The following is a 24,066-nucleotide window of genomic DNA, read 5'->3' on the forward strand; positions in this document are numbered from 1 at the left end:
TATTATTAGATAAGTTTTAGTTAATTAGACATCGTCATTCTAGGATGGAGTGACAAAACATTGATTTAAACTTTATTTGTATGGTAGGTATCAACGCATTAATAATTTAAGATTTTTTATCTGGTGGGTGTAAAATGTCAGACGATATCCCTAGCTACTGATGATGACGTTAGTGTATACAAGTCAAACGACAGTATTTATTAGGTACATGAACCACAACGTACTATAAACCAATCTATTTTCGAGAGATATAAATGCTCATGATATTTCGCGAGTTATCTGGAACGTGGATTCAATATACATCGCAAAAATTGCAGACAAGTGTCACATACATACACAACCGTCAGTCTTTGATCGATGATTAATATTCGGGAATCCGCAAAAATAGTCATTTAAGGGTTGCACCTGACTGGAAACGCTCATAATTTTATCCCTTCATGTGTATTGTGCAACAGAATTACATTTAGTCAAAATAAAATGAACGCAAATTAATTTAACATTTTGTTTACTATATTCAACACTTGTTTGCCGAAAGCATTAAACATCTTTACATAAAAGTATATTTACAATAAAATGACAAATATACAATGATTAAAAATGCTTGTATCACAATATATCTCAGCCTTGTATAAAACATAGGCGTTTACTCCCTTACACATAGGCATCAGATACCAGACACTATCAGGTGCTTAATGTTCTATCACATGTATCTCAGCCTTGTATAAAACATAGGCGTTCACTCCCTTATACATAGGCATCTGATACCAGACACTATCAAGGTTTTTAATGTTCTATCCTCAAAGAGCAAACTGACGTGAAAAACCAGTGAAAATGTATGGTATCTGTAGTCTGTGCAAATGTATGGTATCTGTAGTCTGTGAAAATGTATGGTATCTGTAGTCTGTGAAAATGTATGGTATTAGTCTGTGAAAATGTATGGTATGTAGTCTGTGAAATGTATGGTATCTGTAAGTCTGTGATAATGTATGGTATCTGTAGTTATGTGAAAATGTATGGTATCTGTAGTCAATGTTAACAGTGAATTATGGTATCTGTAGTCTGTGAAAATGTATGGTATCTGTAGTCTATGTTAACAGTGAAAATGTATGGTATCTGTAGTCAATGTTAACAGTGAAAATGTATGGTTCTGTAGTCTGGAAAATGTATGGTATCTGTAGTCATGTTACAGTGAAAATGTATGGTATCTGTATCAATGTTAAAGTGAAAATGTATGGTATCTGTAGTCATGTTACAGTGAAAATGTATGGTTCGTAGTCAATGTTAACAGTGAAAATGTATGGTATCTGTAGTTTGTGAAAATGTATGGTATCTGTAGTCTATGTTAACAGTGAAAAAGTATGGTATCTGTAGTCATGTTAACAGTGAAAATGTATGGTATCTGTAGTCTGTGAAAATGTATGGTATCTGTGTCATGTTAACAGTGAAAATGTATGGTATCTGTAGTCTGTGAAATGTATGGATCTGTAGTCTATGTTAACAGTCGAAAATGTATGGTATCTGTAGTCAATGTTAACAGTGAATTAATGTATGTATCTGTAGCTGTGAAAATTTATGGTATCTGTAGTCTGTGAAAATGTATGGTATCTGTAGTCAATGTTACAGTGAAAATGTATGGTACTGTATAAAAATGTATGGTATCTGTAGTCTGTGAAAATGTATGGTGTCTGTAGTCTGTGAAAATGTATGTATGTGTATCTGTAGTCAATAGTTAATGTGCTGTTGTCGCGAGTGAAAATGTATGGTATCTGTAGTCTATGTTAACATTTATTCTTAACCATGGGTTGTTATATTTTATCTATACATTATGAGATCATGATTATTTAAATAACACGCATATTCTCATATACATATATTGTGCAGGTTAAAATAGATTTTCCATACAAGAGATATTTTATATATCTCTTTATACAGACATGATATCAAACTTCAACATGACTAAGTTCTACGGGAAGGGATATTACTCTCATACAGTTTCCACTCTTACAGAAAACTCTCAAGGTATGCTACTTTCTCACACAACATTCTCGCACACAAGTCAGTCACAACGGACATAGATCTAAAAACTCTTTCCATTATAGATAACGTTCATATTCTGTATTTGCATATCACAGAGTTATCGGCCTTTGCCATTAGAATTAAATTGTCAAGTCAAATGTTTACAAGCGCAATGTAGTATTTTTCGGAGATACTGACGTAGCCGGAAGGGCAGATAAATCTGTTACACGCAAAATAGAAAATGCACACAAGGCAACTAATTCTCCATTCTCAATCAACATATAAACATTAGGGACTTTTCCGCTATTGTTGCAGGAAAAGAACATCCCAACCAGCGTGGGAAACCTTTATATACCCTATATATACGTGACATATACGATGTGTACATAAGGATTTAGTACAATGATGTCCAAATTCCCCTCATTCGGTCAAACCTAACTATGTATGCATCAAAGTACAAAATAACACACATTCCAAGCAATTATGATCATTTGCATTACTAAAATGTCAAGAAAACAAAAAATATGTTTATTTTTGCAATCTTTATGATGAAAATTGAATGAATAGTTTTTCACTCTTTGAAAGTAAGATTTATAATAACCATTGATAATAATAAATAATTTGCATATGATCAATTATTTTGACATCACATAAATTGCTGACCTCCCAAAAGTAGGTGATTTATATTCGAATGCAATGTTGATATTATATCAATATATATATATTCGTGATTGAAGTTTTGCAAGAAAAATGTATTCTTATTGCACGAAAACACATTCAAAATATGTATTCAATCAAGGATTTATCAAGTCTCATATACGTCCTTGATTCAATAAATCTAAGTGAAATGCAAAATGACAATCAAATCATCTAATTCTTATGAATGCTATATACTATCCTACATTAAAAAACATGAGAAAATAAAATAGTATCTTGATGATTTTTTCTACCATCAACACCTTTGACTTTTGATAGAAAACAAAACGTGATGAAAGATCTGAAGCATTTTTTCCCTCACCTGGAATAATTCTTTGATAATTTTTGAAAGTACATGCATATTACTTTTTCATTTTGCAGTTAATTCATATATGCTTTGAATTTGTATTTCTACTATAAAAAAGTACATAATATTTCATATGAACATATAAACCCTTTGCATGATATTTTCATATTGATTTAATCATGTCAAAATAACATTTTCTCAATAAGTTTGAATATTTTGGAAAAAACCAACTATGTGATATATACATTGTATAATTTTTGACAATAGTAAAAGTTTAAGAACATCCAATAAAATCAATATACATGTGATTGTATAGCATCTTTTAAAAGGCAAAAGGAAATACCTCCCAATATAAAGCAAATTGCATGTAAAATTTGTTACCAAACCAATACATAATTAAATACAATTATTACATATTCAAAACCTAACAATTTACATGTCGTATTTCATTATTAAGAGAGTCGAACTTCAAGCAAAGGTCAATGTACTACAAAAGATGTGTCAACACATCAAAATCTCTTATTCTAAAATGTCAAAATTTAAATTAATGTCAGTCGCAATTTGATAAAATATGATTGTATTTGTATATACTCAAATTCCTTAAATATACAATGGGTTAAAATGATTTGATTTTTAAATGGAAATTAATTGCACAAAATATGCGATCCATACAGAAGCGTTGGATTCATTTGATTTAAGCTAAACCAAATTGTATATCTAACTACCAACAATCTGTGTCTAATGATAAAATTTACCAATATTTAGGTATTCGTTCAATATGTTTGCTTAAAATTTGAAAATAAAAAAATAATTACTAATTTTAAAAAAAATCCTATTAAAGATCCCCTGTATTCTGTCATGGTTTGACATTGAGCAAATTCAATTTTAAACTAAAATAAATGTTAAAATTAGAGCAAGCATTTGAGATTTAAACATTCATCGGGTACAACTGTACATGTAAAAGATTTACAGAAACCATGAAATTATTAAATCAATTCAACTGACTCAATGTTATTCGTACAAAACTGACAAATATTTTTCTTTGCCAATCTCTTTTTACATCACCAATTAAACTTTATTTCAGATTGATAAATGATGAGATTACTAGTTATTAGTTTAAAATATCACAATTAGTCTTACCATGATATAAATAAATTCTTAATAGCCCGAGCACTTTAAGCATTTGGTGTATATGTATTTTAAATGTTTGTATATAAAGATATATTTATCTATTATGCAATCATGACTTTACCCAAATGAATACTGTTGTTTGAAAGCGATATGGTCATTATGCAAATTAGACACCTATGGTGTCAAACAAATTAACTCCTGTTTATTAGATACATAAATAAATACTTTACTTTTCAGGATCTTAAAAGCAATTCCATTTGAATTATCAAAACAATTCATTTTATATATTCTTCAAACAAGCATTTCTGTATTTTCAGTCAGAAATAGTTTCATCACAGACGAGGGTTCCTATCTTGAAAAAGTTCAATGACTGCACAGAAATTATATTTAACAAAACATTGTCTCTGAAGAGCTACTTCCGAATCCAACACAAAGTCTTAGTGTCTAACCATGTTGATAAAGTCAGTTTCCACTTCAGGCAGGTGTGCCTTGTTGAAATCATATCTACAGCAAAACAGTAGGGTTCAGAGCATTTCCAACATTCAAAATATTGATATGAAGTTTCTTGTTGTCACAGAGAATTGCACTTTTCCACTGGGAATTGAGAACTAAGAATAATACAAACTAAATTAAAACCTATAAGAATTCTCTAAATGCTAGGAATTTATTTTTACTTTCTCAACCTCAAACACTGATTGTAGAGAATTGTGTTGAAAGTTCATTGGGGCTGAAATTTTCCTTTTGGGTGTTTCCACTTCGAATGAGAAATTTTTCATGTCTTCTCGCACTTTCCTTCCGAATGCCCTACCAAGAGACCCCTGCAAGATAAGATTGTCAAATAAATGGATTTTCAAACAATGTAGTATCCTTGCATATCTCAATTGCACAACTAAAGGAATGTAGTAATGCAGTAAATCTGACGGGTATGCAGTTGTGTGTTAGATAAGGTTACAAGAGTTATTCCCCTTTTTATGATACATCACAGAATTAAATAACCCTGCACATATACTAAACAAATGCTGATTAAAGGTAATTTCTCCAAGATGCACGAGCAAAATATTCATAGAACTGTATATACATGTATTCATAAACTAAAGCTCAAGAACAAAACAAGTTCAGCATGTTCTTATCATCTTATGGAGGTAGAAAAACATATTGCATTGGAGAGTCATAATCTCAGAACAGAACCATTTGATCAATGGGTCTTAAATCAAAAGACATAAAGGTTCTAGAGAATAACTTACATGCAGGTGTTCTAAAGTGATAAAGTGTATTTAAGACGACGTTTTCATAACATAACTAAATGAAAACTTTTTTATAATTTACAGATAATATTTGATAAAATTAGCATGTTTTACTGGCAAGCAAGTTTACACAACAACCACTAGGATAAATGAATATTTATGTGCAGATTATTTACACACTCAAACTGACAATACATGCAGATTGATGATTAGCTATACAAGTCATGCAAACGTATTATAATAGCAGAATGGCCACTTATTATATGTTTTAAATCGATATAAACTATCGCTTGTTTATTCAAAATCAAAATAAATGACAATTTTTTTTAGCTTTTTTCCTCATATTAAGTTTGTTTGATAAAATGTAATCATTGGGAACTAACAACATTACAGTATTACCTGCCTTAGCGACCACCTCTGTATAAAGATCACCAGTTTAATAAGACCACTTTTCTAGGGTCCTAAAAGACAATCTGGTTGTACAAACCATTTACATCTGTCCTTGGGTGGTCTTTATAGGCAGGTTTGACAGAATTTTAATCATACTGTTGGGACAGAGAATGGCCTAACTAGTGTAATTATTTATTATACAGTATATTCTATAAGTATAATATCTATAATTAATGATATATTGTGTCACAAAATAAGTTTTACTATTGGATGCTAGAATGATATAAATATGTAAGTGTTATAGGTATATTTCTGCATACAGTTATAATTGGTTTATACTTCTAGGTATGAATATGGATGGAATTCAAATATATAGAATACACACTGCAAGTACAATATGAAGATATAGATAATAGTTCTATAACCCACCACCCTCCATTTCAATGAGGTGTACAATGTGATTATGTTTAGGGACACATTTAATTTTCAATTTTAAGGAATGTGAAAATCAAAATCTTTTTAGAAATATGAAAATCAACATGCATACTGGTATTCTCAAAAGCCAAAAAAAAAAAAAAAAAAAATGGAAACGTTTTTGTTATTTTACTTGAATTTTGCTTTAAAATTCAAAATAATTATTCAACATGATATGTTTTTTTTTTAATTTTTTCATCAAAAATATAATCTAAATAAATGTTTTTTTACAACATTTATGTTTAAAACAATTATTTAAACACAACAATAATGTACTGCATTACTTAAAACTTTCTATTTCAGATGTGATAGTTACAAAAAAACTTTTATCCTTCCTTTTCTTCTCACTCATATCTTTTCTCTTGATTATATGTAATAAAGTTAGCCATGTTTTACTGCAATTTCCAGATCAGTACATCATTATGTATTATTTTTCAAAATCTTTTCTTCTGAATTTTTCCAGATCAGTACATCTTTATGTATTATATTTCAAACCTTTTTCTTCTGAATTCTAATAGATATTATAACTTCCTGCACAACTATCAATATTTAAACCAAAACAAACACCATCGCTGTTGAATCTACACCTCAATGAAAACTACTGGTGACTGGGTAGACTAATGATAAAAAGCTTGAATACAATACTGATAAAGCCGTATATAGGTTACACATCTTCCCTTACCCGGAAGCTAAGCTTGGTTTTTGGTCCCGTAGTTTCCGTAATGGAAGAGCTCCTATAAGACCTAGTTAGTGTTGAGTTCCGAGTCAAGGTTTTGTTGTTGTTACCGTTAACAACATTTATGGAATTTCTGGAATAAATCAGGGTTGTGAAAGTGTTAGTTCATAGGTCAAGGTCACTCCAACAATTAAACAACAGTTCAAGGTCAGACATGGATAAGACACAAAATATCAACAAATACACACAAAATTCTCGGTCAAAATAAAAATAAGGTCGTATTGCACATCGCTTGTAACAAGGATAATTGGATCTATAGTTTTACTTGAATATAAAGGTGAATATTATTTAATATGTTCTATGCAATTCTTTGTCCTTTTGATTTCAAACGCCAAAGAATCAAACATATTGTAAAACTTATATATTCACAATACAATATGTTAACATATTATTTGAATATTTTTTTAAACAATATACAACAGTATGAATAAATTATATTACAAAAGATGTACAACAGGTACAAGTTATCATCACCTGAATTCTCATGCACAGTCACATTCTTTAGTAATGGTGTTGGTAATAAATGTTATCACACTCGGAACATGCACTGTAATATTTTAAACATTGGATATATCTAAACATTCTCCAGTCCACATCAGTGTAGAAAAGTATAGGTTGTTCCTTGATATACTAGGTCAGAGGTCAAAATAAAGTCACAATGATTTCATTTCTATTGCATGACACTGGTACATTACTTTCCCTATTTAGTGAACTTATGACCCTGTAATTTTGGTTAACATATGACACGCATTGTAGTTAACTTTTGACTGGAATTGTAGTTAATGTAGGACCCTGTAATTGTGGTTAACTAATGACCCTGTACTTGTGGTGAACTTATGACTCTATTCTTGTGGTGAACTTATGACCCTGTACTTTTGGTGAACTCATGACCTTGTACTTGTGTGGTGAACTTATGACCCTGTACTTGTGGTAAACTAATGACCCTGTACTTGTGGTGAACTTATGACCTTGTACTTGTTGTGAACTTATGACCCAAAATTTGAGAGGTGAATCTCCACTAAGAATTAAGTGTAGAAGATACTGCCACTTGATCAAAATACAGGTAAAAAATACCTTTATTTTTGGTTCTTAAAAAAGTCTATCCAGATGAACCCATAAATCAAGACTGCAGATCTTAAGTGAATTTGATCCTCTAGAAACCTAAACCATGCTTTAATTAATAGTATAACCAATTAAATAGTAAATTTGTTTAAAGTTTGCTAGAGAGACAGGAAAGATTCCATGCACCAAGACTCCTTTTTAATATCATACATCATCCTGCCCCTTGTGCACTACCTTGGAAGTTATGAGGTATTTGTGACGTATACATTTTCAGAATCTAACATACCGGTTACAGTGAATTTGGTCAATTCTCAACCTTTTACAATATAAGTGTTAACTGTAAGACATGCAATATTTCCCACTACATTAGTAAGTTGTATATATTTTGCGTATTTTTTTCTAATATGTGAGTCATACCTGTAATTATTTCAATACAGATTTCTCAATTAAAATTGAAAATATTAAATAATTAAAATTGAAAAGAAACAAAAAATTGCAGTGTCCTGTTTTTTAATTTTTTATCCAATCAAATCATAAGACTTTATTAAGTGTTATCAACAGTACAGTGCCTTTGCGATATCCAAATAACACTAGTTACTGTACTGTTGGTAGCTGGATATGAACATTTCAATTTTTTGTATTTTTACCTACCTGGCAGGTTTGACTAGAGACTCGAGTTCAGTCTTGAGATGTCGCCGAATATACGACTTGGAAGGAGGTATACCCAACGCTGTGGCGAGGGTATCCGACGTAAACTGTGGCTCCAGTACCATTAGCGCTCCATGTACCCCACTCTCCTTCAAATTCTGAGCATATTCCTGGGAAAACCAAATAAAAATATGTGTCAACCATACACGCAGAAGTTTCAATATTGTCACATTAGGTGACTGAGGTAGTTCTGTTTTCTTTGTTACATCCTAAATCTGAAGTATCTCAGACCTATTGCAAACCTATGGTCAGCATTTAGTTGTTGTCCCCACTCCAGTTGTTGAAACACCTTAACCAATTTGCCATCAAGGCTCTGTGGGCTTGTGGGGAGATAAGGATATATCCCTTCTACAGTTTGTAACAAGGTCAACACAAAGCTTTATAATTACCTCTCTTTATAAATGTAATAGGAGGGACCATGGGGGTTTGCAATTGGGTTCGGGGTTGTTGAGGACAGCAAGGAGAGGAGCTTAACTTATCTCAATCTATTAGTTTGGGGAGCCATTTCTGGTATGTAATATTGTCTTCTCTTTATAGAGTAGGAAAATTACCTCCAGATCTATATTTTGGACCCACTTGATGACTCTTTGGTTGGTCCAGACCAGAGGGTCAGTTTCTGTGCTGTCACACTTGGATCTACGGTCAGCCAATGTCTACAAAATTTACAGGTTAGTTGTCAACTCTGCTCAAATGTTTATGCTGCTATAGCATATAATAAAACAGTTAAAACGAAGATATCATATAATAACACAGTTAAAACAAAGATAACATATAATAACACAGTTAAAACAAAGATAACATATAATAACACAGTTAAAACAAAGATAACATATAATAACACAGTTAAAACAAAGATAACATATAATAACACAGTTAAAACAAAGATAACATATAATAACACAGTAAAACAAAATAACAATAATAACACAGTTTAAAACAAAGATAACATATAATAACACAGTTAAAACAAAGATAACATATAATAAAACACAGTTAAAACAAAGATAACATATAATAACACAGTTAAAAACAAAGATAAAACAATATAACACAGTTAAAACAAAGATAACATATAATAACACAGTTTAAAACAAAGATAACATATAATAACACAGTTAAAACAAAGATAACATATAATAACACAGTTAAAACAAAGATAACATATAATAACACAGTTAAAACAAAGATAACATATAATAACACAGTTAAAACAAAGATAACATATAATAACACAGTTAAAACAAAGATAAACATATAATAACACAGTTAAAAACAAAGATAACAATAATAATAACACAGTTAAAACAAAGATAACATATAATAACACAGTTAAAACAAAGATAACATATAATAACACAGTTAAAACAAAGATAACATATAATAACACAGTTAAAACAAAGATAACATATAATAACACAGTTAAAACAAAGATAACATATAATAACACAGTTAAAACAAAGATAACATATAATAACACAGTTAAAACAAAGATAACATATAATAACACAGTTAAAACAAAGATAACATATAATAACACAGTTAAAACAAAGATAACATATAATAACACAGTTAAAACAAAGATAACATATAATAACACAGTTAAAACAAAGATAACATATAATAACACAGTTAAAACAAAGATAACATATAATAACACAGTTAAAACAAAGATAACATATAATAACACAGTTAAAACAAAGATAACATATAATAACACAGTTAAAACAAAGATAACATATAATAACACAGTTAAAACAAAGATAACATATAATAACACAGTTAAAACAAAGATAACATATAATAACACAGTTAAAACAAAGATAACATATAATAACACAGTTAAAACAAAGATAACATATAATAACACAGTTAAAACAAAGATAACATATAATAACACAGTTAAAACAAAGATAACATATAATAACACAGTTAAAACAAAGATAACATATAATAACACAGTTAAAACAAAGATAACATATAATAACACAGTTAAAACAAAGATAACATATAATAACACAGTTAAAACAAAGATAACATATAATAACACAGTTAAAACAAAGATAACATATAATAACACAGTTAAAACAAAGATAACATATAATAACACAGTTAAAACAAAGATAACATATAATAACACAGTTAAAACAAAGATAACATATAATAACACAGTTAAAACAAAGATAACATATAATAACACAGTTAAAACAAAGATAACATATAATAACACAGTTAAAACAAAGATAAACATATAATAACACAGTTAAAACAAAGATAACATATAATAACACAGTTAAAACAAAGATAACATATAATAACACAGTTAAAACAAAGATAACATATAATAACACAGTTAAAACAAAGATAACATATAATAACACAGTTAAAACAAAGATAACATATAATAACACAGTTAAAACAAAGATAACATATAATAACACAGTTAAAACAAAGATAACATATAATAACACAGTTAAAACAAAGATAACATATAATAACACAGTTAAAACAAAGATAACATATAATAACACAGTTAAAACAAAGATAACATATAATAACACAGTTAAAACAAAAGATAACATATAATAACACAGTTAAAACAAAGATAATATATAATAACACAGTTAAAACAAAAAGATAACATATAATAACACAGTTAAAACAAAGATAACATATAATAACACAGTTAAAACAAAGATAACATATAATAACACAGTTAAAACAAAGATAACATATAATAACACAGTTAAAACAAAGATAACATATAATAACACAGTTAAAACAAAGATAACATATAATAACACAGTTAAAACAAAGAGTATTTCTATGAAAAAAATTACTACAAACCAATTTTTCTTTTGTCTTTTTCGTGATCCAAGTAAATTAGCTAAAGTTAATCTCCGAGAATTAACATCAATATCATTTAAATTGCGCTAATTGATAGGAAATCCCATATCTGCCAACGTTAATCTTCGAGAACTGGATTTAAAACGTGGATCATAAAATTGAGTAGCTGCAAAAAAAAGTTGCATTACAGTGCATTGATATTAAGCTCATGTACTGTACCTCTTTGTCGAAATTGAGTCTGCGTAGTAATTCCACACCGTGTAATATGCTAGCTTGGTGGAATTTTCGATGAATACCCAGGTGTTTTTCCATCTCCTTCTTTGAGATGATATTGAGCATGCGTCCGTCTATAAGGTTGGTCTCTGTTGACTGTATGTACTGTGGTAGACCTAGATCGGGCATCCAGCGATGAGCTACCCACGTGTGATCCAATAAACAGGACTTGGGGAATGCTCTGAAGAAAGATAAATGTGGTTAAAGTGATTACAAAAAATAAAATTGGTACCTCTCATTATCTAGCAAAATCTAGCTTTCTTCTGAACTTACCAGTATGAAGTATTCACTTATCTTACATCTATATTTCGTTACATCTTATTCCTGTTAAATCTTACCCTTGATAATGCAATATTCTTTAATATAGTAAATACATGCAAGAATTGGTTCTCCTTTAGAGAGTTGAATTAAACAATTAGACATCACGATCTCCCCCTTTATATGAATTTGGGATAGAAATTAAGGGATGGCCTGTGATATGAAAGACAACATATTTAAATCCCCTTGTCTATTTAATGGCATGGCCATAAATCAGTCAATCCATCAGCATCTTTTCAGGAATGAAGTTCAAGCACAAGAATTCAAAATGATCTTACATGTCTGCAGGGTTCCTAGCTTCCTCTATTGCTATCCTGATCTTCTTTCTGTGCATAGGGTTGGAAATCGCGAGGGCAGATCCCAACTCAGAATCACTTAAACCAAGCAGTACTTTCCCACTCTTAATGTTTGCAGTACACATTTTACCATACATGGGCATATTAAGAACAATCTCTAGCCAAGCTAGCACCTGATTGGCTTTCCATAAAGTCATGTGACAACCTTTCGACTGCTCAACTATTTGTAGTTTTTCTTGATAATTATCTGGATTTAGCAATGTTAATCTGGAGTTGGGTGGAATGTCTGCAAAAAAAAAAAAAAAAAAAAAAAAAAAAATTAGAATCTTTTAAAGAATTTATCATTTTAAGAAATGGTTATACAGGCTTGTAGTAGGTTTTTTTTCTTCAATGCAATACATTGAAAGTTTTAAGAATTTTTTTTGCATTTATGGATATATTCATGAAACTGGAGTTATTTCCCTTCCATTACTCTGCTGATACAAAAACAAGTTAATGCTAAGATATATGTATAAATATGCCTGTGTGAAAATCTAAACTAATGTACTTTTCTTAGTTTTTTCCCCTTTTTTCATACCGTCCAAATCAGTATCTGTTGGAAGAGCTATGGATCGCCGCACTCGACCCCGTGAAAACACACGAGATATGGAATTGAGGCTGATTCTCTTTTTCTTTTTTGGGTCTGCAGGACTTTCTGTGACATCTTGACTAGAAGGGCTGAAGTCCGAGTTATCCAACAATGGTGTCAGGGAATTACTTCTCTCTCTCGTCTTGTTATTGGGTGTAACAGGCAGAGCTAAAATGTAAATAGAAACAGAGCTAAAATGTAAATAGAAACAGAGCTAAAATGTAAATAGAAACAGAGCTAAAATGTAAATAGAAACAGAGCTAAAATGTAAATAGAAAATTAACATAAGTTGCAATTAAATTGATGGCTATGTTAATCAATCAAACCTAAAGTCCCAATATCCGTATCTGTCCTATTTTTTACACGACTTAGAAGAATTTTGCAAAAAAAATTTTTTTAACACGATTTAGAAGAATTTTTCAAAAAAAAATCATGGAGAACAATTTGATTAAAGATGAGTGACAATGATTTGTAAACTTTTGATAAAAAAAATCAAATGAATATTGAACATCGTTAGTTGGGTCTAATTTAGTCCAACAAGCCAAAATTAGCTGACATTGTAACGTCAAGAATGTCTTGCGACTACCGTAACTACATAACGTCTTTCCGAAGTCTTCGAGAACGGGTCATGAACTCTCCAACTTCCGTTTGGCAATAATCGTAACTTCTATGGCGACCAGTTTCAAATGAAGGCATGTTTACAATTATCAACTTTCAACAACTGCTGTACCAACTTTATTAAGAAATCGTTATAAATATTCTTAGATAAAACTTAATTTCAAATACATCTACAAATACTAACGATATCGGGGTAGAATCTAACTTGACATTTTGTTGATTTTAAAGTGTGACTTTAAGGGTTACATCATATTTGTTTTATTAGAAATGTTTGTAGCAAATCAACATCCTTGTGGAATTTGAACAAATTGTAATTAAAATGTAATTGTACCTTCCATGCTGCTGTTTTTAGAGTTGTTGAAAGTTCCTGATGGTGGAGGTGTCTCGTAGGGAGGTAATTCCTCACTGTTGGTCGTCGTACCTCCAACACTGCTGGGAGACTGGTTCATACTATTCCGAAGTTTCTGACCACATACTTGCTGCTCCTTTGCCTGCAAAAAAGTATAATTCAAAATCAAGACCTCTAAATAATATTTGTCAATAAGTTGGAGTCTTAAAACACTTATACACAAAATGTTTACCGAAAGCTATCAATTACGTCAGTGGTTATTGAATCTCTTTCACAGATAACAAATAACTATCATTCTCAACACTCAAGAGATCACTCCTACAGTAGGAGCTGCAATTTAGGCATTTCAGCTTATTCATTTACAGCTGAGTCAACTAGAACAAAGAAAAGTCAGCTTATTCGTTTAAAGCTGAGTCAACTAGAACAAAGAAAAGTCAGCTTATTCGTTTAAAGCTGAGTCAACTAGAACAAAGAAAAGTCAGCTTATTCGTTTAAAGCTGAGTCAACTAGAACAAAGAAAAGTCATGAGTACAGTATAATGTTCACTGATACATTGATACCCATCTTAATATAGCTTATAAAGTGATTTATTACTTGACCACTATGTTGCTACCAGATAAACATATTAACTTCATAATAACATTATTTAGTTTAAATCATAAAATCATCAAGAGTCATTTGTCAAAGAGAGTTCATTTTCTGTTTTATATAAATTTGTATAGCTGCCATAGTTTGATGCTGCACCTGATGCCCTTTAGGTTCCATTTTTTTATATATCCAGAACCGGATGATCAACTAAAAGCATAAATAATATAACTGGCATACCTCCAGCAGTTCTACTTCTAATTTCTTGATCTGAGCGTCTTTTGTCTCTAGTTGTGTACGGAGTATGAATGTTCGTTCTTGTCCGTCTCTGACTTGTTTCATTAAATCCCAGCGTTCATGCTCACAGTCCTCTCGTTCTGTAGCAAGCTGAAACAACAAATTATTATTTACAAACTTCTTATTTCATTTTATATTATGTTTTTTTGGGTTTTTTTAGTGAAGGAGTTTCATGAGAATTTCAGTCATGGACCTGAACTTCCAGGACCATCAAAGACAATAGATAAATAGATTTCATTTTATATAATGTTTTTTATTTATTTTTTTAGTGAAGGAGTTTCAGGAGAATTTAAGTCATGGACCTAAACATCCAGGACCATCAAAGACAATAGATCAATAAATGTCTTAAAATTTGGTTCTTTATCTGATATTCTAGTTTATAATTAAAGACAATCTGAACAGTTTGACCTGGAAATGCATTTATACATTTGTCTATAAAGACCACTTAGGTGACAAAAAATAACAGTAATTTTATAAATTTATCTCACCTTTCTCACAGGTCTTTTCTGTCAGCATTTTTGTGACATTTTAAAGAGATTGTTAAATCATCACAAAGACCAAACATGGATGACAATCATCTGACAATCATCCCTGATGATATTTGTCTTTTCAACGATGATCACACAAAGATCTTTATCAGCTCAATTGGCAGTACAGCTGACAAAGAGAACCAATCCACACGCAGTCAGCATAGGAACAAATCCAGGACAATTTTCAGAAATATTACGCACTTAGAACAAAAAACAACACACTGCACCGATTGATATCTATCCCTCAGGCCACTTAGAAGCACAATTGACGCAGAATGCTTACTTAATCCCTTTATACAGTCAGATGATGTGCCTCATACTCCAGTAAGAATAAAGGTAATAGATAATCAAGGTTTGAATGCAACTGACTTCAATGGTTCTGTGTCATGTGTAAATGATTTTCATTGACAGAACATTGTGGATATATCACATGTAATGAAGTGGTTATAGATTAATCAAGTTTGATCTTCTTTATGTTATTAGGGCGTGGCTAGATCTATACAGCTTACTATCTATATCATACGGCTTATAGAATCTATACTTCATCAACCTTAACCTTCAATTGACCTTGACTCTTACACAAACAAAAATATCTATATCATAACAGCATTATTTATCAGTCAAAACATCTTATGGTACGAGAATATTGGTTCAAATGGAGTTTTTACTAGAAATCCTCAGCTATTTTCATATCAAAATTTCATTAATGTTTCGATCATTTTCTGGATATTCTATCATCTAAAAAAAACCAATGCTTTTAAAAGAAATTTGGACAATTGTTATTTCTTATAACGTGAATGTTTTTGAGTTAATTTTGTCCTGCAGAAGCACCTTGAAAGAATATAAGTGGACAAACCTAGGTTTACAATTCCATAAACTGTTATATTCTCTATACCTGTTTGATGGTTTCATCACTCTCCCTCATCCGAGTCTCGTAGTTTCGTATAAAATCTCGAAGCTCGGTTTCTTTATCCTCAAGTGTTGTGTATAACTGTCGCATCTGGTTGAGAAGCTCTAGTTTTTCTGCCTTTAGACGTTTTCGGTCGCCCTTCATTGCTACAAAGCAAATTTTGATCATTGAAATTATAAACAAAAGATTCAGTTAATGGCTTAAACAATTTAAAAGCAAGAGAATGAATAGAGCTGCATTGTGTGTTGATTGGCTGATGTAACTAACCTTAACTTAAATTCGTATAGTGTCTTTCTAAGTTGAATTATTATTTTGAGTTGATCAGTTTTTTATATGTTAATCTTTATCCTTGATGTCTTTACTCCAATTACTGACTTTTTTCAGAAAATCTTAGAATTGAGAATCAGAATGATTACTAAATGATTAGGAAAAAGGAGTTGGTATTAGGCTGAAGTTTTCAATAAGAATTGCTCAGCTGTATTTCATATCTAGATTATCTCCCCCTGTTTGAATGAACACAAGTAAGAAGCTATAAGAACAAACTTGTTTTAATCAAAGCCCATTTCATAGATCATTATAAAGATATAGACTTGGTCAATAAAAAAGCCATCAAAACTGTCTTGACTTGAAATTAATGATGTTTTAATTGATTTCTACATGCGATAACGAGTCTCCACATAACTAGTTCAGACACAACATCCCTGTTTGCTAGTTTGCTGTGTTTATTTATCCTGCTGTTGATGTTGCTACATGTACATTCCAACATCCAATGTATGTGACTTTAGGTGACCTTGACATATCATCAACACAAACTTCACATATTTTCAGGAGCATACTAAACAAACCTGATCTGTTTGAGAAATATTTTATCTCCATCAGGATTCCTGATGTACCCCACCACCTGCTGTATATAGTGTCGTGTTTGTAAACTTATACATGTATATAGCAGCTAATATTTTACATCAAAATAAACATCTGCATTGGATGGATCAACTATTTAACATTTATTAAATTCAGAGAAAAGAATATTATGTATAACTTTAAATTTCTGCTCTGATGTCAAGTGTTGACATAAACAGTCACACTAAGATATTTTATTTTCAAAAAAATAAAGAAAAGATGCATTTGCATTTTCCATATTTTCAAATAAAGAAAGAACAGGGATGTTTTTGCTGTTAAAATATATTGCAACTACAGTTGTAACGTAACTAAGGCGTTACAGAAGATCTAAAATGACACCTACTTTATCTTTTTCATTTTAATGTTTCACGCTTAGGAGAACAGATATAGGTGTTTTGTTGATGAATAATATCTTAACACATGTTCCCAGATAACGAAAGTGTGATATGTTACCACATCCCAGGATGATGTCAGAAACATTATACGTTTCCATAGATGTGCAGCCCATCTTGTAACAAAAAATAGTTGTTCGTTATCAGCAGACTATCAATTTCTGCTACTGGTATGTTTCCAAAGTGTTTGTTTTTACCTTTTCTATTTTTTTAAAATCAGAGTTTTCTTGCTTGTAAAATTTTGACACTTTAAATTACATTTTCATGTTGATTTGATACAAGAAAATACAAGAATTTCTTAAGGTTATTACTACCACCAATGATTAGCACATAAATAATTTTGGTAAGATTATATTGCTTATTCCAGCGATTACAGCAAGGGATTGACTCTAACTCTTATATATCCTAATGTACAATCCAGATGATCAATTGAATGGAATGCATTACTTTTTCATCTTTTATAGCCAATGATGATGATTTAGGCTTTCTAAATAAATTATACATTCAATCTTCAACAATTTTCCTGGAATCTTAAAGGGTAACTAATAGACATATAGCACATATCCAAATATAATTTTAATGAAGATAGATGATTTGAGTGGACCAGTTTCACTTGGTAATGAAATATAATGATGATCGATGACTTATGATCTTATTTTCATAAGTCCTTGACCTTACTTGACCTATTTAATTTACTTGTTGTACTGTCTACCTTGTAAGGCCTCTTTGGCCCTGTTCAGTTCCTGTTTTGTCTGAATGAGGTCAAGCTTCATTTCTCCGACTTTAGTCGTTTCCGTGGCAATATCCTTAAGATCATCCTGCTCCAGTGTTGCTAGGCGTGCCTCAAGTCGAGAGTTCTCTTCCTTTAGTTGCTTCAGCTCATTTTCCTCATCAGCTTTGTGGCGAGGCGTGTCTGTAACAGGGAATCAAAGTTTTTATATAATCCCTTTTCCATCAAAAACTGTTTAGTTTCTGTTGGTTGGTACTGCTAAACATCCCATAACACTTACTAAGGTTATCTATAATAGGAAAGTCTTGCCTTTTATGCAATATGTTCCATCTGTTGAATGCATGTGTATTCAGGAGACTGCTATAATATTGTTAATGCTGTGTCAACTTGCAATAATGGAAATATTGCCCATTTCACTAAAGCATACTGCCTAAGACTGTTTTATTATAATGACAACACGTACACAACCGCAGCCACCCCACTCAATTTAAAACAAGACAGGGGACAGCACCCAGAATTTGTATCAACTCTGAATCCGTATAAGGAGAAAAAACCTGACATATGAGGATATATATATATTGGCTTCCAACATTCATGATTGTGTAAACCATTGCTGAATACATACACATATAAGTGTAAAACATTGTATGTTGAATCTCCTTCTGGAGACAATAAAATTCAATAAGACATAAAAGAGGGACATAAAGTCTATACATTAAAGGTATAACCAAACTATGAGTTTGTATACAAATCAGATACACAGGCTCTTTTGTAGTACTGTCTGCCTAGAACCACAAAATGCATTTTAACCAAATTTGATCAAAAAATTTATTTGGCAAAAGAAACAGCCATTGTTAAATAATTTTCATGAATTTGTCTCTGGATCTTTTAAGACATTTCCCCAAAATAAAAGTTATAAAACCTAGTTATATTTGTAATTATCAGAGATTGACCAGATTATCCTAGAATCAGCAGGATAAAATACAAAACCTGGATACCCAGTGATACCCAGCAGGAACAGGATGGACTACCACTGCTACTAGAATGGCTGCCTTGTGTTACTGATACTGTTAACGGGACTGAACTCATGCTGGCTATCCATCCTGCCAGATTGCTATAATACCATTCCAAAACTTAGTGTGTTCTTTAGAAATTCATGTTTAAAATATTAGTGTGTTCTTTAGAAATTCATGTTTAAAATATATGAAGAATTGCCTTGTTTTTTTCTGAATGATCATCCCATTTTGCTTACCACCAAGTTGAAACAGCCCAACTTTTTTCTCTGGTTTTCATGATCACATGTCTTTCTGGCAGTATATTTGTATACACTATAATTAGTTAATTTGTTGTATGATGCAGATCTGGATTATATTCATAGCCAGGTGGTATAAATATTTAGGAAATCTTAATAACTGGTCGACCTATAAAGACAATAAACAGCTCCTCTGTTTATATATACTGAGTTTGTTTCCCCCAAAACACAACCACCACACTGATGTATAGGGTTAAAGAACTTACATGACCTGTAATATTTCCTGTCATGATTTGGTTAATATCAATGAAGCCATTTACTTGTGATATTATAACCTCAGCCACATATGGCCTATATGATGCTCCAGTATAATGGAGCTAAAAGTCCATGCAGTTTTATTGAATTAAAGATGTTTATCGAAAACTATTAGTTTCTGTGATGATATATACATATTTAATCAGTTTAGATTAATTTTACAAGATTAGATTTGTGTCTTAAATCTAATTAGATTTTATATACACCGTTACACTATGAACTCAGCCCACCCACATATTTTCTTAACCATTAAATCGCTCCAATTTTGCCGCTGCATGTGTAATTCACTTCACTTTCTTTATAGATTTCCAGTCGAATCCATTGAATCTACTAGTCAAATGTAGGGCAATCTCAACATAACAATAACTTGTTGTACCTCTTCCCCAATCCCCTCCTACCATTAACCACCTAAGGATACAATGCTCCTCCTCCCTTAACAAAACTGCTCCCTTCTCATGCATCTACCCTCCAACCAACTAAGGATGCACACCTTACAATTACATATCCCCCCCCCCCCTTTCCCAAATCTCCTCTCAATCTCTCACCCCCTTCCTTCTTTCCACCAGATCCAGAATCCCCAATCTTCAATTAAGAAACCATTGTTGTACTCCTTGCCAATAAATCTAACCCCACCCCATATCCCATCATAAGCAAACTAAACCCTACCTCATATCCCTGTATGGACAATACCTCCTATAGCCCCATCTAAACAAACTGAACCCCTTACCCATACCTCATCCCACAGAAACAAACTAACCCTTTCCCATACTCCAACCCACAGACACTCAAACCCCATACCCAAACCTCAAATCCACCACAGGAGGTAATGTACCTCTTCCTCATAACTTAATATTCCCTTCCCTCTATAGCCCCCCCTCCTTTCCCCCAGCCAATGACTATAAACATCCACCTTTCCCCATCCCTCTGTGCTAGTACCTGATGCTTGTTTAATCAAGCTGGATGTTTATCTCCATATTCTGGTGATGTAATGCATAAGATCACAGCATGTTGCTATCCTCCCTAGAAACTGTGTGATATGAGTAGGGAACTTGGACAGGATCTGAAGACGTAGCACCTGCACTCACATGCACATACAGATAAGTACAAAAGAAATCCCCCTTGATATGTATTTATTATCTGACCAACTGATCTCAGGAACATGCACCTCATCTCTAATGTAAATAGTACAACATGCTGGGCTAGACTTTCAAATGCTAAAATAAACTTTCACAACTGCCAATGTTATAGCCTGGCTGCTAAAATTTGTGAGATTTTTTCTGCTCTTCACCCGTTTGATCTGTACTTATGAAACATACCATTACGTCAAAGAAAGAGCATGTTGGACAGGTTCCATGACACAAAGGTTAAATACCAAACTAACCTAAACAGCAGTGGGGCCTGTTGTAATTTGTCTGTTCAATAACCTTATCCCCGATGGTTTAAAACTTCAACTAAAGTGATAAAATCAAGAATAAGTAATAAGTTTTGGACAGGTTCCATGTTCCACAGTTTCAAAATTAGGACTTAAATAATAGAGCCCAGACACCATTGTTTACAGATAACCATTGTCTAGGCTGCTGGTGGTTTTTTGGGCTGACATGTAAATAAACACAATGCTCCACCCAGTAGATTCTTCATAAATACAGAAGTTCATAGCTACAAAACAAAGGCAGCATAGAGCATTTATGCTGATACACCGAGATTGAACATGGTCTTCTCAGTGGAGAAATAAACAGTTGGATAAAGATAGAATGGAAATGATGTTAAAACACGGCATGTAAACATGCCCCACATATCTTTTATTCTGAATTCTTCACATAACATGTATATCAACCTGCAGACAACTTTAATTCAAATACAGGGGAAACAATCTCAATTTTGCTGGATTTACCAAATCATCTGCAGCCAGGACCATTAAGAAACCTTGTTTCTGTAGTAGCTTGTGGCACTCTTGCGAGACATTGATGAACATTCATGAACTTTTTTTCATGAGCCACAATCTGCTAATATTCTTGAAAGTTCATGAATCATTCATGAATATTCATGAGATCATGAATATCCATCTACCTTAATGACTATATAGTTCATTAGAACCAACTCCTATTGCTGCTGTAGTGGCTGAATGGTTCAGGTCCCAAAATATCACCACATTTAAGCTCTTCACCTCTTGGCCGTGAGTTTGCTCAAATCCCATGTGGAGAAATTGCATGGTCCTATATGACCATGGGTCAGTGGTTTTTCTCAAGGTACTCTATTTCCTATACCTTCTTAACCAACGAGTGATATGCTCTCAAATGACCTTGGCTGTTAATAGGACATTTTACCAACCAATTTATATATTCCAAACCTGATTTTAGTCTTGTTATCTAGTGGTAAAGTATACACAGTAAAACAGGGTCATAACAAACCTCTGGTGACTTTTTGACCTTCCAGAGATCTCTACCTCAACCAAATTTGAATGACAAACGTTCTTGACAGATGCAAAGAGATTTAAGAATTCTGCAAGAAAGGGAGATAACTAAAGAAATGAGAGTGTTTCCAACTTACTTTCACTGTCACATTGCACCCCAAAGTCCCGTTTTTCGATGCCTGTTCCAATCTCGGACAATCGTTTATTTGTATCGACTAGTTCTGTGCGCAGCGCGTTCACCTCCTGGTTTGCTGCGTGTATAGATCCGTCAATTTTTGCTGCCAACTGCTTGTTATCTTCTACCATTTTACGAAACTTGCTTTGTGCGTCGTGAAGAAGCCGTCGAATCAACACCATCGACGACTTCAGTGTCTCTTGTTCATTTGGCAAGAGGTCTTTGTCGAAATCGAAACTCTGTCCATTGGAGGGCGTGAAGATGTACTGTACGATCTGGTCATTTAAAGAATCCAGGGACTGTATAGCTGTAACATACAAAATGAATATTGATTTTAATAAATAATTGTTATCAAGTGTTCCAACAATACAGTAAATGTTAGCTGGAGCAGAATCACAACTGCATGTATAATGGTCCCATTAGAGCTGTACACATAAATATAACAGAATATCACACTTGTACTGTTGGAAAATAAAATCTACAAATCAATTTAACTGACAAATTATTTGAAACAAAGTGTTAATGTTTCAACTGATTTCAAAATTGCATCAGTATTGGGTGGATGCATTAAAACATTCACACATGCAGTTGTACTTCAATCCAGATGACACTTCATGTATTATGCAATGTTAAGTTTAAGTGAGTTATACAAAGACATAAAAGCTTTACAGATCTCCAAAATCACCATTCGTCTTAAACCATACCAAGAAAACATTTTCAATCACATTAGAATGGCAGTAGATCAATATACTTCAGCATATATTCTCAGAACTTGGAGTCTAAGCTTGAATATCAGATTGAATTATTTTGCAGTTAACAGATAAAGTTTCTGTACAGAGTACACAGCTGAATCTTAAATCTTCGGAGTAAGGTTTATATCCTCGAGATCCTATTAAAGCAGATATATTATTAATTCTCAAGAGTGGTGCAGCTTCACCTGATGAAGGAGCGGTATCAGTTCCACTTGAACCAGCAATGATTCATCAGATATACAATGTCCCCCTGGATACATTTACATAGCTATTACTGCGATACATTTCATAAAAAATGAAATGAATAATGAGTGTCTGGGAGAAATCAGGTAATATAAAACCTGATATAAATATCCAAGAGAGGAAGAGAACAAACCAAGCTGTTAAAATGATTTTAAGGCAACTGCATATGATCCCCATGGTCTTCAAATTGTCCACAATACTGGCATGAAAAAGGACTCTTTTCTATATTCCATACCGTGCCAAGTTTATTTGATGTGTGATAGTGAAAAACATGTTTTACCTTTAGAAAATAGGACCATTTTCTCAAGTTTCTACAATTCCCAACTCTTTGAGACACCATTTAAAATGTACAACAAATGAAATTTTATAACCTAACTTCAGAATAGTTACACGACAACAGTGTTAAAAGCATTTCAAAATTCCCATGACGTTGGAATCCATCTTAAACGATCAATCATTTTTATGCACATCATGCAATTTCCAAT

At 32.0% G+C, this 24,066-nt stretch overlaps 1 protein-coding gene across 11 annotated transcripts in view; it reads right to left on the reverse strand.

The window, feature by feature from the left end:
- Positions 1 to 1,747: 1,747 nt before the first annotated feature.
- Positions 1,748 to 24,066, reverse strand: part of LOC138320803 (kazrin-like) — an 85,244-nt gene continuing 62,925 nt past the window's right edge. For 10 of the 11 annotated variants that reach the window (XM_069264043.1, XM_069264034.1, XM_069264024.1 and 7 more), the window contains 12 exons: positions 22,549 to 22,893; positions 18,417 to 18,617; positions 16,398 to 16,558; positions 14,916 to 15,062; positions 14,073 to 14,232; positions 13,073 to 13,291; positions 12,478 to 12,781; positions 11,828 to 12,062; positions 9,316 to 9,417; positions 8,708 to 8,874; positions 6,941 to 7,067; positions 1,748 to 4,968 (listed from right to left, as the gene is read on the reverse strand). In XM_069264043.1, the coding sequence (XP_069120144.1) occupies positions 4,807 to 4,968; positions 6,941 to 7,067; positions 8,708 to 8,874; positions 9,316 to 9,417; positions 11,828 to 12,062; positions 12,478 to 12,781; positions 13,073 to 13,291; positions 14,073 to 14,232; positions 14,916 to 15,062; positions 16,398 to 16,558; positions 18,417 to 18,617; positions 22,549 to 22,893 (2,330 nt within the window). In that variant the 3' untranslated portion in view covers positions 1,748 to 4,806. The remainder of the gene's footprint in view (positions 4,969 to 6,940; positions 7,068 to 8,707; positions 8,875 to 9,315; positions 9,418 to 11,827; positions 12,063 to 12,477; positions 12,782 to 13,072; positions 13,292 to 14,072; positions 14,233 to 14,915; positions 15,063 to 16,397; positions 16,559 to 18,416; positions 18,618 to 22,548; positions 22,894 to 24,066) is intronic. The other variant, XM_069264061.1, reaches the window with a different exon arrangement.

The sequence above is a fragment of the Argopecten irradians genome, chromosome 1 (assembly GCF_041381155.1).
Source record: "Argopecten irradians isolate NY chromosome 1, Ai_NY, whole genome shotgun sequence".
Classification (NCBI taxonomy): Eukaryota; Metazoa; Mollusca; class Bivalvia; order Pectinida; family Pectinidae; genus Argopecten; species Argopecten irradians.